General features: G+C 41.4%; 2 protein-coding genes across 2 annotated transcripts in view; one reads left to right on the forward strand and one right to left on the reverse strand.

The window, feature by feature from the left end:
• VAT1 (vesicle amine transport 1) overlaps window positions 1–11,900 on the reverse strand; it is a 30,128-nt gene extending 18,228 nt beyond the window's left edge. The window contains exons 1-2 of the mRNA XM_081345156.1: window positions 11,420–11,900; window positions 322–529 (exon numbers count right to left, since the gene is read on the reverse strand). Of these exons, the coding sequence (XP_081201282.1) occupies window positions 322–529; window positions 11,420–11,866 (655 nt within the window). The 5' untranslated portion in view covers window positions 11,867–11,900. The remainder of the gene's footprint in view (window positions 1–321; window positions 530–11,419) is intronic.
• The window catches only part of PSME3 (proteasome activator subunit 3), a 449,122-nt gene that overhangs the window by 251,515 nt on the left and 184,166 nt on the right, over window positions 1–13,441 (forward strand). The gene's annotated exons all lie outside the window — the stretch shown is intronic.

Raw genomic sequence — 13,441 nt, forward strand, 5'->3', positions numbered from 1 at the left:
CGGAAGGTCACAAAAGATGATCACATGACCCCAAGACACTGCAAACCGTCATAAATATGAGTCAGTTGCCAAGCATTTGAATTTTGATCACGTAACCATGCAGATGCTGGACAGTCGTAAGTGTGAAAAATGTCCAGAAGTGGCTATTGTAACTCCAAATAGTTACTAAATAAACTGTTGTAACTCAAGGACTATCTATAAATGTAATACATGAGTGTAAATACATTAGTATTGTAGAGCAGGAGAAGACTTCAAGATCCATGTTGGAAGTGACTTCAATACATTGCAAGAACAGTAGGACACTACTGTAGGTTTTGTTACCTGCTGCCATGTGGACAAGGACACTCTGGTCGGGACGCAGATTGCCAAAGTCAAAGAGAACCATGTAGGCAGTGATGTAATTGACCAGAAAGGCAGCTGCTTCCTCAAAGCTCATTCCTTCTGGCATGAGAAAAGTCTGATTGGCTTGTACTGTCACAATTTCTTGCCAGAGACCTGATCGGGCCATCACCATCACCTTATCACCAACCTAGCAAAAACAAAACAAAACAAAACAAAAAAGATAATTGTAAAAACTAAGACATCCAACACAAATTCAGGAGTATAAAAGGCTAAACTTGAAAACAGATCTCAAGCCACCCACTGCACATTTCTAGGCAATCTTTATAAATGCAAAGTTTGCCCCGTGTCTTTTACACTCTTACAATGAGATTTATCCATGAACACCAGGATGCCATCCTATTTACAAGTCAGCCCAAGAGTCTGTTTCAAGTTAGTTGTACATTAGAAAGCAAATTTTGGAACAATCTGTTATGTTCCTGGTTCGGTGAGGCACTGGACAAGGCAGAATGGTGAAATAGCAACACATTTATTCAGTAATAACAGAAGCAGCCCCAACTGCTGCTTAGCTTCTATTTGTACAGACTGCCTCTAGTCAGCAGACAATGAGATTAAAACGGTAATTCCCACCTAAATGCAAACTAACAGCTCCGGAGACAAGCAGTCTGGAGTTTAACAGTAACGGCCGTTAATCATTGCACAACAGTTTACAAGCAATTTATCTCCATACATAACACAATCCTTTGCTAACTCTGCACTGTGTCAATATTGCTGTATATTAAGAAAAAGCCTATAAAGCTCAGGTGAGTTAAGTTTGATCTGAGATTTCTCACCAGAATCTTTTTCAGAATGACTTTTATTCAAGAAATCCACCTTTTCTCCTGAAAACTCCTTTAAAATTTGGTTGACACAGGGAAAGGATTGTATATTTCCTCAAGAGAGGCAACTGTCTGCTCTTGGATGTTGTGCTACCTAAAGAAGCATCATGAAATTAGCTGATCGTTTTTTCATTAAAAGGTCCTGCTGTATTTTAAACTAGAACCATGTGATCAGCTAATAATATATATTTGAAAAGAAGTCTTAATGTTTTAAGTAGATAGATCTAAAACAGTATTTCTCAACATTGGCAACTTAAAAGATATGTGGACACAACTCCCAGAATCCCCCAGTTTAAAACCAATGAAGCATCTAGCATGAATACTATCATGGATTAAGTTCTTTGCTTCTTGCTCATGCTACATTACAGGGGCAGGGTGCAAGGGTTTCTGGAGGTGACCGTGCAAACAATACATCTTTCTGGCAGCATTTCCAGATTTCCGCCAGCTCACCATGAAATTCTCCTGTTGAAAGAAAACACCACCATTTCCTCTGCAGAGAGGAAATCCTGTGTTTATTTGGCTCTGGTATCAGGAAAAAGAGTAAGACTGAAGCCCTGGATCCTTCACCTTCTGCATGAACTGCTGCCTTCAGGATACTCATAAATATTCTGGACTTGGGTTTAAGATCAAATATCAGATGTCATCCTTGACCAAATTAAGAAAAGTTAGATTCCAGAGCTACATGTACTTTGTTTAGTAGCTGACTATGCACATTTATGAAAATCACAGTGTTTGGAGTTTGTCAGAATTTAGTGCATTTCCTAAAGCCCCTGTCAATTCTCAAGGGGTTTATTGCAATGCTCTCTGCATTGGCCTGCTGTTGAAGAGCATTTGGAAGCAACAAACTCAGTATCAGTGCATTCATGTAACATCTCTACTTCAAGAGCTATGTTAGCAATCAGGAGCAGCTCCACATGCTGGGTCTGCTGGTTTTTCAATGAAGGTGAAGGTCTGAGAAATTGCTTTTCCGATGTAATTGCAGCTCCCTCCATTTCTATCTAGACGGGTCTCTAGATTGTTGTAATTCAACCTCTGAAGAGCTGCATTTATAAAAGGAAAATATATGCTTCAGTCACATATTTCAGTTTGCCTCCATATAAATTAGAATTACAATTTCCAGAATCTCCAACTAATCTGGGAATTAAATGCCCAATGTATATGGAAGGCAGCAGCATGAACTATTTATTACTACAGATATGTTTTTTTCCTCAATCTATTACACCACTGCTGAAATGGAGAGAAAACACAGTTCTAATGATAGTGTTATTGCTGAAATGATGAGTATTAGTTACAAGCCTATTTTTCAAGAATGTCATGATTAAACAAAGCAAAGACAAGACATTGGGGGGGGGAAACACTCAATCATTATTCCGTTGTTTCCTTCTGGCTGATGGGGCACTTTTCTACAGCTCTTTATTGTAGAAGTATGCAGAACAATTTCAAGATTTCCTTTCCTGTTCATCTATTACTTTTAAAACAATTTTAAAAGAGTTTCTGCATTTATTTTAGTGAGAGTTCAAAACATTATTTACATGTTTTTCCCCAGTGTGGAAAACGAAAATACAATACAATTTGTGAAAAGCATTTCCTACTACAGAAACAAAACTAGTATTTCCTTTATTATCTCTAGTTTTAATGTAATTATTTAGGAAGCGGTATCTGAATTATTTCCTGTAAATACACGAGTAAACATATGGCTTTTTTCTCTTAACAATTTGCCACTTTCCTTATAAACTTGTAAATCTATAAATTTTAAAGACTTATGAGCCATAAAAGCAGATTCAAAAAATGGATTTAGTATGTCTTGGAAGAAATTATCTCTTTAAGAATTTTCAGATATGCTAGATTTCTTTCAAAATATCTCCAACCTAAGTTTAATATAATAAAACAATATCAGTTTCTAGGACTGGTCTTGACAGCCAGATTTACATGAAAAGGAAGAATCAGTAGTTCTGGGAGAACATATTACTGAAAGAATAAAATATTAAAAATTCAGTGTCAAGAACTAATTGGGATAAGAGAGAAAGGGAAAATCAAGGGATGGAGAATGAAACAGAATGGCTGAAAAATTCAACAAGCTATTTCTATACTGCAGTGTTTTGTTGCAAGGCCTACTTGAATGTGATTAGTGACTGCAAGCACAGAGAAGACAATAAAACATACACCAAAATGAATCTGTCCATCCTTCTTCCTCTGCAGACCAGATTAAGACAATGCCCTATTCCCTTTAAAAAGTAAGGAGGCAGAAATAATTACTAAATGCCAGGGAGCTTTGTCTGAGATCTGCTGCCAGCATGATGCCCATTTATTCTATGTAGCAAAAAAATATTGTCTATTGTAAAAATAACGACTGTCAAGCTTATTAATATTCTAGGCAGTTTGGCCAAGTCTTTTCCTTCCTTCTGCAAGAATCCAAAATATAACACATGTATTACAGTTGGATTGCATTCGAGTTGTTATTGCATCTATCCGGATGAGGATTTCATTGTGCAATTGCCCTTGCCTCAGTCATGACATTTTATAGGTGGTTTATATTCTAGACAACATGGCCTCGTGCTTGTCACTTTCTTACATATGGCCATCATTTTTCCCCACCTTTCTTCTAATTATAGAAAAATAATTTAGGATATCTAATATCGCCATGTAAAATTCATTTCAAATAGCCAGACATTGGCGGTGCCAGGAGACCTTTATCTTAAAAGCATTTTAGGATACATTCTTACAATATGCTAAGCCAGTTTATGGCTTGCCTTGTCATATCAGCTAAATCTGAAAGATACTTGTTAAAACTGTGGACCCTTCTGAAATCTTAATTTCTTTTAGTCATGATGCAGCCTGTGTGTGACAGCTACTGCAATTAACCAACAATTACTTTTCCTCCTGGCCTCTAGAAATAAAGGAGAAATAGTGGTAAACCATTCCCCCGTGCTTACTAATCTGGTTTCTTTCTCACAAACAGCAGCTGAGGTGAGTGTTGTCCATTTGGAAAATAAGATGTCCATAAAGGAATTAGCCTAGTGTCGCCCATATGAATCAGATCACAAACAAGTGTACTTTTGCCCCATATAGAAAAGAAAAACTAAAAATAAGATCTGGCCAGCCACTGCAAGTGTCACCAGAAAGGGAGGATTTGCACATCATTGATGGCCATGTTTTGCTGTGGGCATCTGGGCTATCCAACCTGCCTGCAAACCTCAAGCTACAAAATAGCCAACTAACACGGGATGTTAGTTGGTGCATTGTGCAAGTCCATAAAACTTGGCTAATTGCGAAAACACTGATTAACCATTGTTAGCGTTAGCTTGCTCTGAAAATGGAGGCTGTGGCAAAGTCCATTACTCACTGCCAACACTAAATGTAGTTTAGCATTTCTTTCCATACCTCATAACAGCAAATATATTAATTTAATTCTCAAAAGACCTTGCTACACTCAAATAACACATACTGCTACAAAGATGCATTTAGGGAACCATCAGGCTCCTGTGTTATCCTTTTTCTAATCTCCTTTACCATCACAGCAAGCAGCAGACGGATGATCGAGGAATATCAGAAAGAATTATTTCTGCAATATGTTTACTACAAAATCTCAAATCAATTTCAGTGTTGTGTAATATCTAATTTTCCTAAGGGAAAAATTATTTACATGGCTTACCGTGTAAAAAAATGTTCTGTCTCTGCTCTATTTGAGTTCTCTATCATATTTTTAAATGGGTTCTTTTAAGCTCATTTTTTAAAAGCTAAAATTCAAGTTTAGTATTCGTGCAATATTAGGAACAGATTATCTGGAATGTAGGCTAACAGAGTTGAGAGGAACCTTCGAGATTTTGCAATCCAGCCGCATGCTCAAGCAGGAAACAAGTGGCTGTCCCACCTCTTTTTAAAAGCCATTAATGACGGAACACCCACAACATCTGAAGACAAGCTATTCCACTTGTTAATTATTCTCACTGTTAGGAAATTTCTCCTTAGTTCTAGGCTGGAAGCCTCCTTGATTAGTTTCCATCCATTGGTGCTTTGGAAAATAGATTGATCCTTGAATGGTAGAACTAGGGCAGGGGTAGGCAATCTCGGCTCTTTTTTGACTATGCTGACTCAGGAATTCTGGGAGTTGAAGTCCATGAGTCGTAAAAGAGCCAAGGTTGCCTACCCCTGAACTAGGGTTTTCTCTATCTCTTTGCTGCCAACTACCACTCATCTAGGGATGCGGTGGCTCAGTGTTCTGTACCAGCCTGCTACCGGCCTTGCAGAAAAGGCAACCCCTTTACAGACGGCAAGAGGCTGGAATACGTCTGCCAAATTTATTACAAAAACAAACAAGACACGAACCAAGATACCGGAGCTTTGAAACACTATCTGAGTGGTTGCTTTCAGCAAACCAGCCCTCCCCACACAAGTCCTTTATAAAGAGTTCAGGGCGTGGCTTCTCTCTCCCTCCTTCCGAGAAGCCCCATTGCCTTCCTCTGTTTACTCCTACTTGACTGTCTCCTGCGTCGGGCGTCCTTGAACAGGGCCAGCTGTGGGTCATCTTCATCCACGCTGTCAGGCTCACACAGCTGGGTCTCCACCAGGTGGGAGGGGCCTGGCTGGGGGCTCTGCGGAGCCTCAAAGTTTAAGCAGCAAGTTCTTCAACACCCCTCTCCTCCCCCTCATCTGAGTCATCCGACCCAACTGCCGAACCCACAGGCTGACCCTGAATCACAACACTCAGTGGGTTAGGATGCTGAGCTTGTTGATCAGAAGGTCAGCAGTTTGGCAGGTCGAATCCCAAGTGCCATGTAACAGAGTGAGCGCCTGTTACTTGTCCCAGCTTCTGCCAACCTAGCAGTTCGAAAGCACGTAAAAAATGCAAGTAGAAAAATAGGGACCACTACGGTGGGAAGGTAACAGCATTCCGTGCGCCTGTGGCATCTAGTCATGCCAGCCACAATGCCACGGAGACGTCCTCGGACAAGCGCTGGCTCTTTGGCTTTGAAACGGAGATGAGTACCGGACCCTAGAGTCAGAAACGACTAGCACACATGTGCGGGGGAACCTTTACCTTTACCTTACCACTCATCTAGAGTTTTGCAGCCTATGGCAGCTCTGCACTGGAGGCTTATTCTCACATTCTTTCAATTGCAGCATAAAGGTACACCACTAAACATTTTTTTAAAATATGTCTACATACCATTGCTTTTGTCTTGCCCCACTTCAACATAGGGATGGGCCTAAATTCACTTTCAGCTATTCTTGGCTTTGTATTTTCTTCTGACACAAGACTGCCCACATAAATAAACCTTGACCACCAGACCATGTCATCACCACAGGATGCTGTGAACATGCCAAGGTTGTTTTTCCTGCTGGTTAGTGATGCATCACAGCCAGTTGATTCCAACAATCATTTGTCCTTAACTTGTCCCGCATGAGAATCAGAAGACCTAAACTAGGGAATGGCATGTTAAGATGTAGTGGTATCTTATTGGCCATCCATCTTACCACTGTCTGATAAAATGGGCTGCCAATAAATTTAATAAATAATTAAACATGGTTGTGAGGAGTAGCCTTTACCCCTTCATAAAAATAACAACTCAGTAAATTATAGTTACATTTGCTTTCAATATAACTGCCCACCTGGCAGTTTGAAAGCATGCAAATGCAAGTAGATTAATAGGTACCACTTTGATAGGAAGATAAGAGGGCTCCATGCATCTTTTGTGTACAGGCATGTTGGCCACATGGAATCATCTTCGGATAACGCTGGCTCCCTCAGCCAAGAAACAGAGAGGAGCTCCGTGCCCTAGAGTCGGACACGACTTATAGGAAACCTTTACCTTTTTGCTTTCACCAAGTATAATTATACTGATCTCATTTGCTACATTCAGGCCACCCAATTTCACCAATCTAAATTAGAAATTTATAATTTCCTCTTCACAATCATGCCAGGGATGAAGGAAAGGGGGAACTCAAAGACCCAAATCTGTTCCATTCACGTTCATTTCCAGAGTCAAATGGTGATTTAGACTAGATTAAATCTAAACTACCACCCAGATGTTATTTACTATATGCATAATAAGAACAATGTGTAGTAAAAATTAGGCGCATAAGAGAGGGAGCCTATAAAAACAACCCCCTGAAAACTATTAAGCTCAGAGCTTTCTGAAAAGTGTCTTCTTCATTGGACAATCCATCCAAATATTCAAGACTATTTTCTAGCATATCTGGGATGATAAGGTTAACATTAGGATTGGGAAGCCCTTTAGATCAGAAGGGGAAAAAGTGCTTCAAAGCATACATAGTGCACATATCACCTGCTTAAACTTGCCACGTTTTCCTTTTGTGGTTGTGCTGCAATGAGGAGTTAAAGAGGTGGTTGTATGATTCCAGAAAAAGATATGATTGCTTTCATAAATTGATGTACTATGTGACTCTTCCTACATATTCCAATAAACTCTCTGTGTTTGAATGTAGAGCTCCATAGCCTAGTAGATAGGCATGGTTTGGAGGATGCAAACCTAAAATCCCACACAACAAAAAGGCATCAGGATAAAAACTGGTCCTGCATTTAACATGATGCATTTAATTGGATGCATTTAACATTAATTTGATGCAACTAATACTTTGACTGAAAAGTTTCTAGTTACCTTAATTTCATGATGTCTACATACATACGCGGTGGCTCAGTGGGTTAGGATGCTGAGCCTGTCAATAAGAAGGTTGGCAGTTTGGCGGGTCGAATCCCGAGTGCCGCGTAACAGAGTGAGCGCCTGTTACTCGTCCCAGCTTCTGCCAACCTAGCAGTTCGAAAGCACGTAAAAATGCAAGTAGAAAAATAGGGACCACTACGGTGGGAAGGTAACAGCGTTCTGTGCGCCTTTGGCGTCTAGTCATGCTGGCCACATGACCACGGAGACATCCTCGGACAAGTGCTGGCTCTTCGGCTTTGAAACGGAGATGAGCACCGGCCCCTAGAGTTGGAAACGACTAGCATGCATGTGCGGGGGAACCTTTACCTTTACATACATACAAAAACACATGCGTCTAGGAAATAAATTAGGTTGCCAAAGATTTCAGAATGTAAAGTAAGTAACTAACAAGCAAGACATGGTTTCTAAACAACCTAGGATCATGCTGCTGAAATTTGGTAGCAATGTGGCTGAATTTTCTCTTTGAATTTTTTTACTCTTTTCGTCTAAAAATGAGGATTTGGCAGCAAAAATCATTAAGGATTTTTTCTTTATTTTCTTTTGAAAAGAGAGTTGTAATGGAAGTATGAAACCCCTGAAAGGTAAATTACTCCCTTCTCCACCCTTAATTGCACTTCCAGCTCTAATTTAGAAAAACATGCACACACACTAAATCACATTGCCAAATTTTAACAGCAAAATGGATTAATATTAGTAATATATTTTAGATCATTTTGGAGAGCATGGAGGTGGTGAAAGGAAGAAATGAGAGGCATTTTCCTGAGAGGTATTTGCTGTTCTATCCATCTCCAAAGCCATTAAAAAAAAATCTGATTTTTTTCGTTGCAATACCATCCCATTACCAGAAAAATTCCTATAGCCTTTGAACAGATTGTTAGGCTGAGTTGTGCCTTTCACACCATTACAAATTGCCACTGCAGTCAAGTCAGCTTCATTAATATTTTAATGTTCTGATCCAATTTAATTTAATATTCCATGGGATTGTTCCCTTCTAAGTGAAACTAAATTTTAAAATCTTGCCATTTTTTAAATACACAGGTCAAACTCTTTAGAAATTTCCCAAATTGGCACTTCAGATATATCCAATTATAAATTTTAGTCCTAATCAGCATTATCATTAGTAGATAATTTTAAACATATCTAGGAGTGTCATATTGGTATGTCCAACCTTTGTTTTGTGTCAGTTTTGTTCTACCACATAGGCTGAAATGCCACATCTTCCTCTTACTATACAAATCTCCCTTAATATCCTGCTCGGTAGAGAACAGTAGCATGAGAAAGGGCCTTTGAGGTCTGTGTAGAATCCATGTCAGTTAAATAGTTGTGAGAGAGACTGAAGCTTTTCAAGTTCGGAATGGAAACCACCAAAATAGTTTTTCTATTTCAAGGGTAAGATTGATGACAGGTCTTAGTTAACTCCAGAGAAAATAGCTGCTCATGAAATGTCTTCCTGTAGGTGACAAAAATCCTCATGAAATCAAGTCCTTCTTAAGCACTGTCTGTTGATGATCATCAACGTAAAGCAATCATTAAATTTTACTAACACTGATTTGCGAAGAAAAGCAGACTTAAATCTTCAAAACTACATCTGATTTTAGTTTATTTGACTCTGCCTAGCAACAAGTCTATACCAATAAATGCATGCATCACTATATTCTTAACATGTAAATCAAACTGTTTAGAAAATCAAGCTTCAAAAGTTAATGAAAGGAAATAGATTTGTGTTTAAAGAGACATATAGGAATATCTTTCATACCTTGATAGGAGGAAGGTAGAAGGGTTGTGAAATTTCTCAGGCATTTGCCCAAGATGAAAACATAGCAATTAGATGAGAATCAGTCCACAATTGACCTTGTATATATCAGAATAATATTCCTGTCCAGACATTACTTATTGGGATATTCAGACTCATCAGAGGAGTGTAATAGGCAAAATTGATTAAGAAGACAGGCCACAGAACAGAGATTTCCCACTGGCACACCATCTTATTTAATTAGTCAGTGGCTTAAAAAGAAAATGTAGAATCTTTTTAATTGCCCTTGGGCCAAAGCGGAAATAGGAGCCAAGTCCAGTTTTCTTTATTCTACCCATCCCCATTTTAAAGCATAAATTAGATATGCTTCAAGCTTGTTTTATAACACATGATTTATGAACTTAGATAAGAAGTACAGTGAAAGCACATTACGCTACAGCTTAATGACTGGGGATACCTCCAAAAGAAAGGGGGGAAGCAGGTATGTAGACAAAGTTGTCATCCTTAAATTCCTCCCAGAGTGATAAGGGGGACCTCCCACAGTGAAATACTGTACGCAAATTCTAGTGAATGTGTGTGTAAATATTTCCATGTGTTTCAAGGTTGAACGGAGGCACTGTAAAACAATTCAGAAATTAAACTCTTGGGAAGAAAGCATCGCTATACCATATAGCTTGTGAGAAGACCAAGAAGGAAAAAGATATTTATCGTGAATGCTTGAAATACAAAATTCTACAAATAAGGAATGTGAAAACCTGCATCCTGACACCAGCGGCAGACAGTTTCCTGTTCCCTAACCAGGCTGAGAAGGGATCTCTTAAGTCAAGGATCCCCAGCTCCACTCACTACGTTCCCTGCCTTTGGGGCAAGGCTGAGAGCTTGGAAGTGGGTTGGGCAAAAAGTCACTGTTGTAGCAGGGCTTCAACTGGATTTGTATTTCAAAAGGCTTCTGAATCTCTCTTTAGGATAAGCCCCACCCACCTTCAATTCAGTGGGTGAGATGAGGAATGAGGTAAGTCTTCTCTACTCAACACCCCTAGGGGCCCCAAGTACCTTCAAAGGATTAAGCTCGAGGCCAAGGAAAGCCAGGGACAAACCCCCATCCCCTTGAGGGAGCAAAGTGTCCTGGCGATCTTCAATGATTGCAAAAATATCTGAACTCCTGCCTCTCATAGTAGCCCTTGTCCACTCCCCAGCCTTTTAAGGGGAGCGGTCCTAGAATTCGCTCTTCTGAATCTGTTCCCTCACTTCTGGGTGGCACTAGCTTAGCACAGAGAAAGCCAAGACATCTCATGGTCTTAGCAAGCAGGTCTACGCCCACTTTTCTGCCAGTTACAGGGAAAAGATACTTTTATCCCTCGCTCCACGTCTTGATCCACACAGGGTAGGACCTTTAGCCAGCTTCACACATTTTCTTTCTTCACAACTCACATTTAGGATTTGTGTCTCCCCCGCCCCCCCCCGTTACAGCCTCAAGTCTGGGTCTTCCCAATAGTACACGCCTTTTCCCGAACACCTCGAAGTACCCCACCCATTTTCTTGCACCCAAATATCGGGATAGCGGCTACGCCCACCATCCATTTGTGTGTGCGTGTGTGTGCGCGCGCCCGCGCCTCCCAGTCACTTCCGATTATGATGGCAGCCCGTTATTCGCCGCCGCGGAGCAAAAATTGCTGCCAGCCACTCCCCGCACCTGAATTCTCCAGACGGGCTGGCCATGGCGTGGTGGCCTCCGCCCGTTGTGCCGCCGAAAGCTCCTTACCCACCTTTGGGCTGGAGACGCCCTCGCCGACGGCTAGGACAATTCCCGCCGCCTCCATGCCAGGGCTAAAGGGCGGCGAGGGAAGCCTCTCGTAGAGCCCTTGGCGAGCCAGCAGGTCAGCAAAGTTGAGCCCGCAGGCCCGGACCTGCACGCAGACTTGGCCAGCGCCCGGAGTGGGTTCCGCTTGAGGCAGGTGCCGAATCTGCACCTTCACCTTCTCGTAACCACCAAAGCCGCTGAGCACCAGTGCCCTGTACTGGCGTCCAGCAGCAGCGGTACTGGTAGAGACGGCAGGCGCCTCCCCCGAGGTCCCTCCAGCAGCCTTTCCCTCCCCGTCAGTCGCTGTTGCCTCCGCCACTGCTTCTTCGTTCCGCTGCTGGTCTGCGGGAGGAGCAGCAGTGCTCGTTTGAGGGGCTCCCGCACCATCCCCGATAGCTTCTTCCCCGGACATGGCACCTTCTTGGGGACTAGCAGCTGTGGTGTGCCTACACTAGAAAGAGGAGGAGAAGGAGAAGGCGCGGCAGACCAGATGCGCCAAACAGCTGTAGGCCGCCTGCAAAACCCGGAGCTGGATCTAACTTAGTATGCTGAGTTGAAAAACACGGAATGGAAAGCAAGATTGATGGCTCCACTAGAACGATCTGCCCGCCTGACTTTTCGTCAGTCGATCCAATACGCCCATTCTCTCCTTGTTCAAGAAGCGAGGCGGAGACTAGAGTACGGCTGGGTGTGCCCAGCAGAAACAAAGTGAAGCACATGCTTGTTTTTTCCATAGTCCCCCTGAGCGTAAATAGGGTCATTCCCAAGTAAAATCGCACGTAGCAACGCATATGTACAACCAAATTTGATGCATGTGTTTTTGGAACCAGACCTTTCGTGTTGAGTGAGTCTAACTTCTAAGAAAAATAAGCATAAAATGGCAACCCTCCTTTATGCAGCTCAGTTAGTTTATTCTCCCAGGGAAGCATGCATAGAATATTAAAGTCTCCCTGTCGCTCCCTGATTTTTCAGCATCCTCTCTGTTACGGTAGTAATTTATCACTATTAAACATGCTTTTCTTGCTGTTTTTCTTAATTTCATCATTATAACCATTTCTTTTCCTGAGGGGTCCTTGGTGCTCTCTAAGCTTGCTTGTTTTCTTGCAGACATTTTTCATTACCCTAAGTAGGTAACATCACCAGCACTAGTAAGGAGTGCTGTTTGCTGTCTGTTTATAATCTGGTGTCTTGCCTGTCTGGGGTGGTGGTGGTGGTGGTCCTAGGGATTCTTTGGTTGGGGTGTTTGCTAATGGCTCTGTGGCAGGTTTCTTGATTGGGATATTGCTTACTTGATTGCTGATCTGAAGTTCACCTTGGAGCTATTCTATGCTGATCTGAGTGCTGATTGCTGGTGGAGAAGTGCTGGAGTCTTTTTCTCTTTAGGGATGGTTGTGTGGGAAGAATCCAGAGAAAGAAATATTTTGGGAAATATTAAAAAGGCAGAATATATTTTCCCAAAGGAATAATGGAGAAGACCTTTAAAAAAAGACAGAAACCAGCCCCCAGACCCTAGGCAGAAGCCAGCTTTTAGAAATGTAAATTCAATAATCCTTTCAGAAAGGTTGGAGCTTCCAGCTAGAAACTGAAGAGATTAGGAAGACAAAGACCCCTCAACTCTACATACCCCCACCCAAATTTGAAGCACAGGAAACATAATAGGATTAACCCACCAATGCCAAAAGGGCACACTCAGACTAAGGAAATACAAAGCCTCAAATAGAAACAGGAAACAACCTCAAGAGCCCCAGAAGGTATAAAAACCCACCACTCCCTACTACATGTGAACAGTTTTTCCCAGAGCCATCTTTCTGTCTGGCTCTCATCTTCAATAAACTGCAACTTTCTTTCTAAAGCAATCTCCATTTTAATTATTCCCAGCTTGGACTGGACCCTGATGAAGATTTTTCTCTCAACAGTTGATTGTCTCTTTTTCATGGTCTATAGATGTTGTTAATGTCTACTGTGTTTCCCTGAAAATAAGATCCGG

The sequence above is a fragment of the Vipera berus genome, assembly GCF_964194415.1.
Source record: "Vipera berus genome assembly, chromosome: Z".
Taxonomy (NCBI): domain Eukaryota; kingdom Metazoa; phylum Chordata; class Lepidosauria; order Squamata; family Viperidae; genus Vipera; species Vipera berus.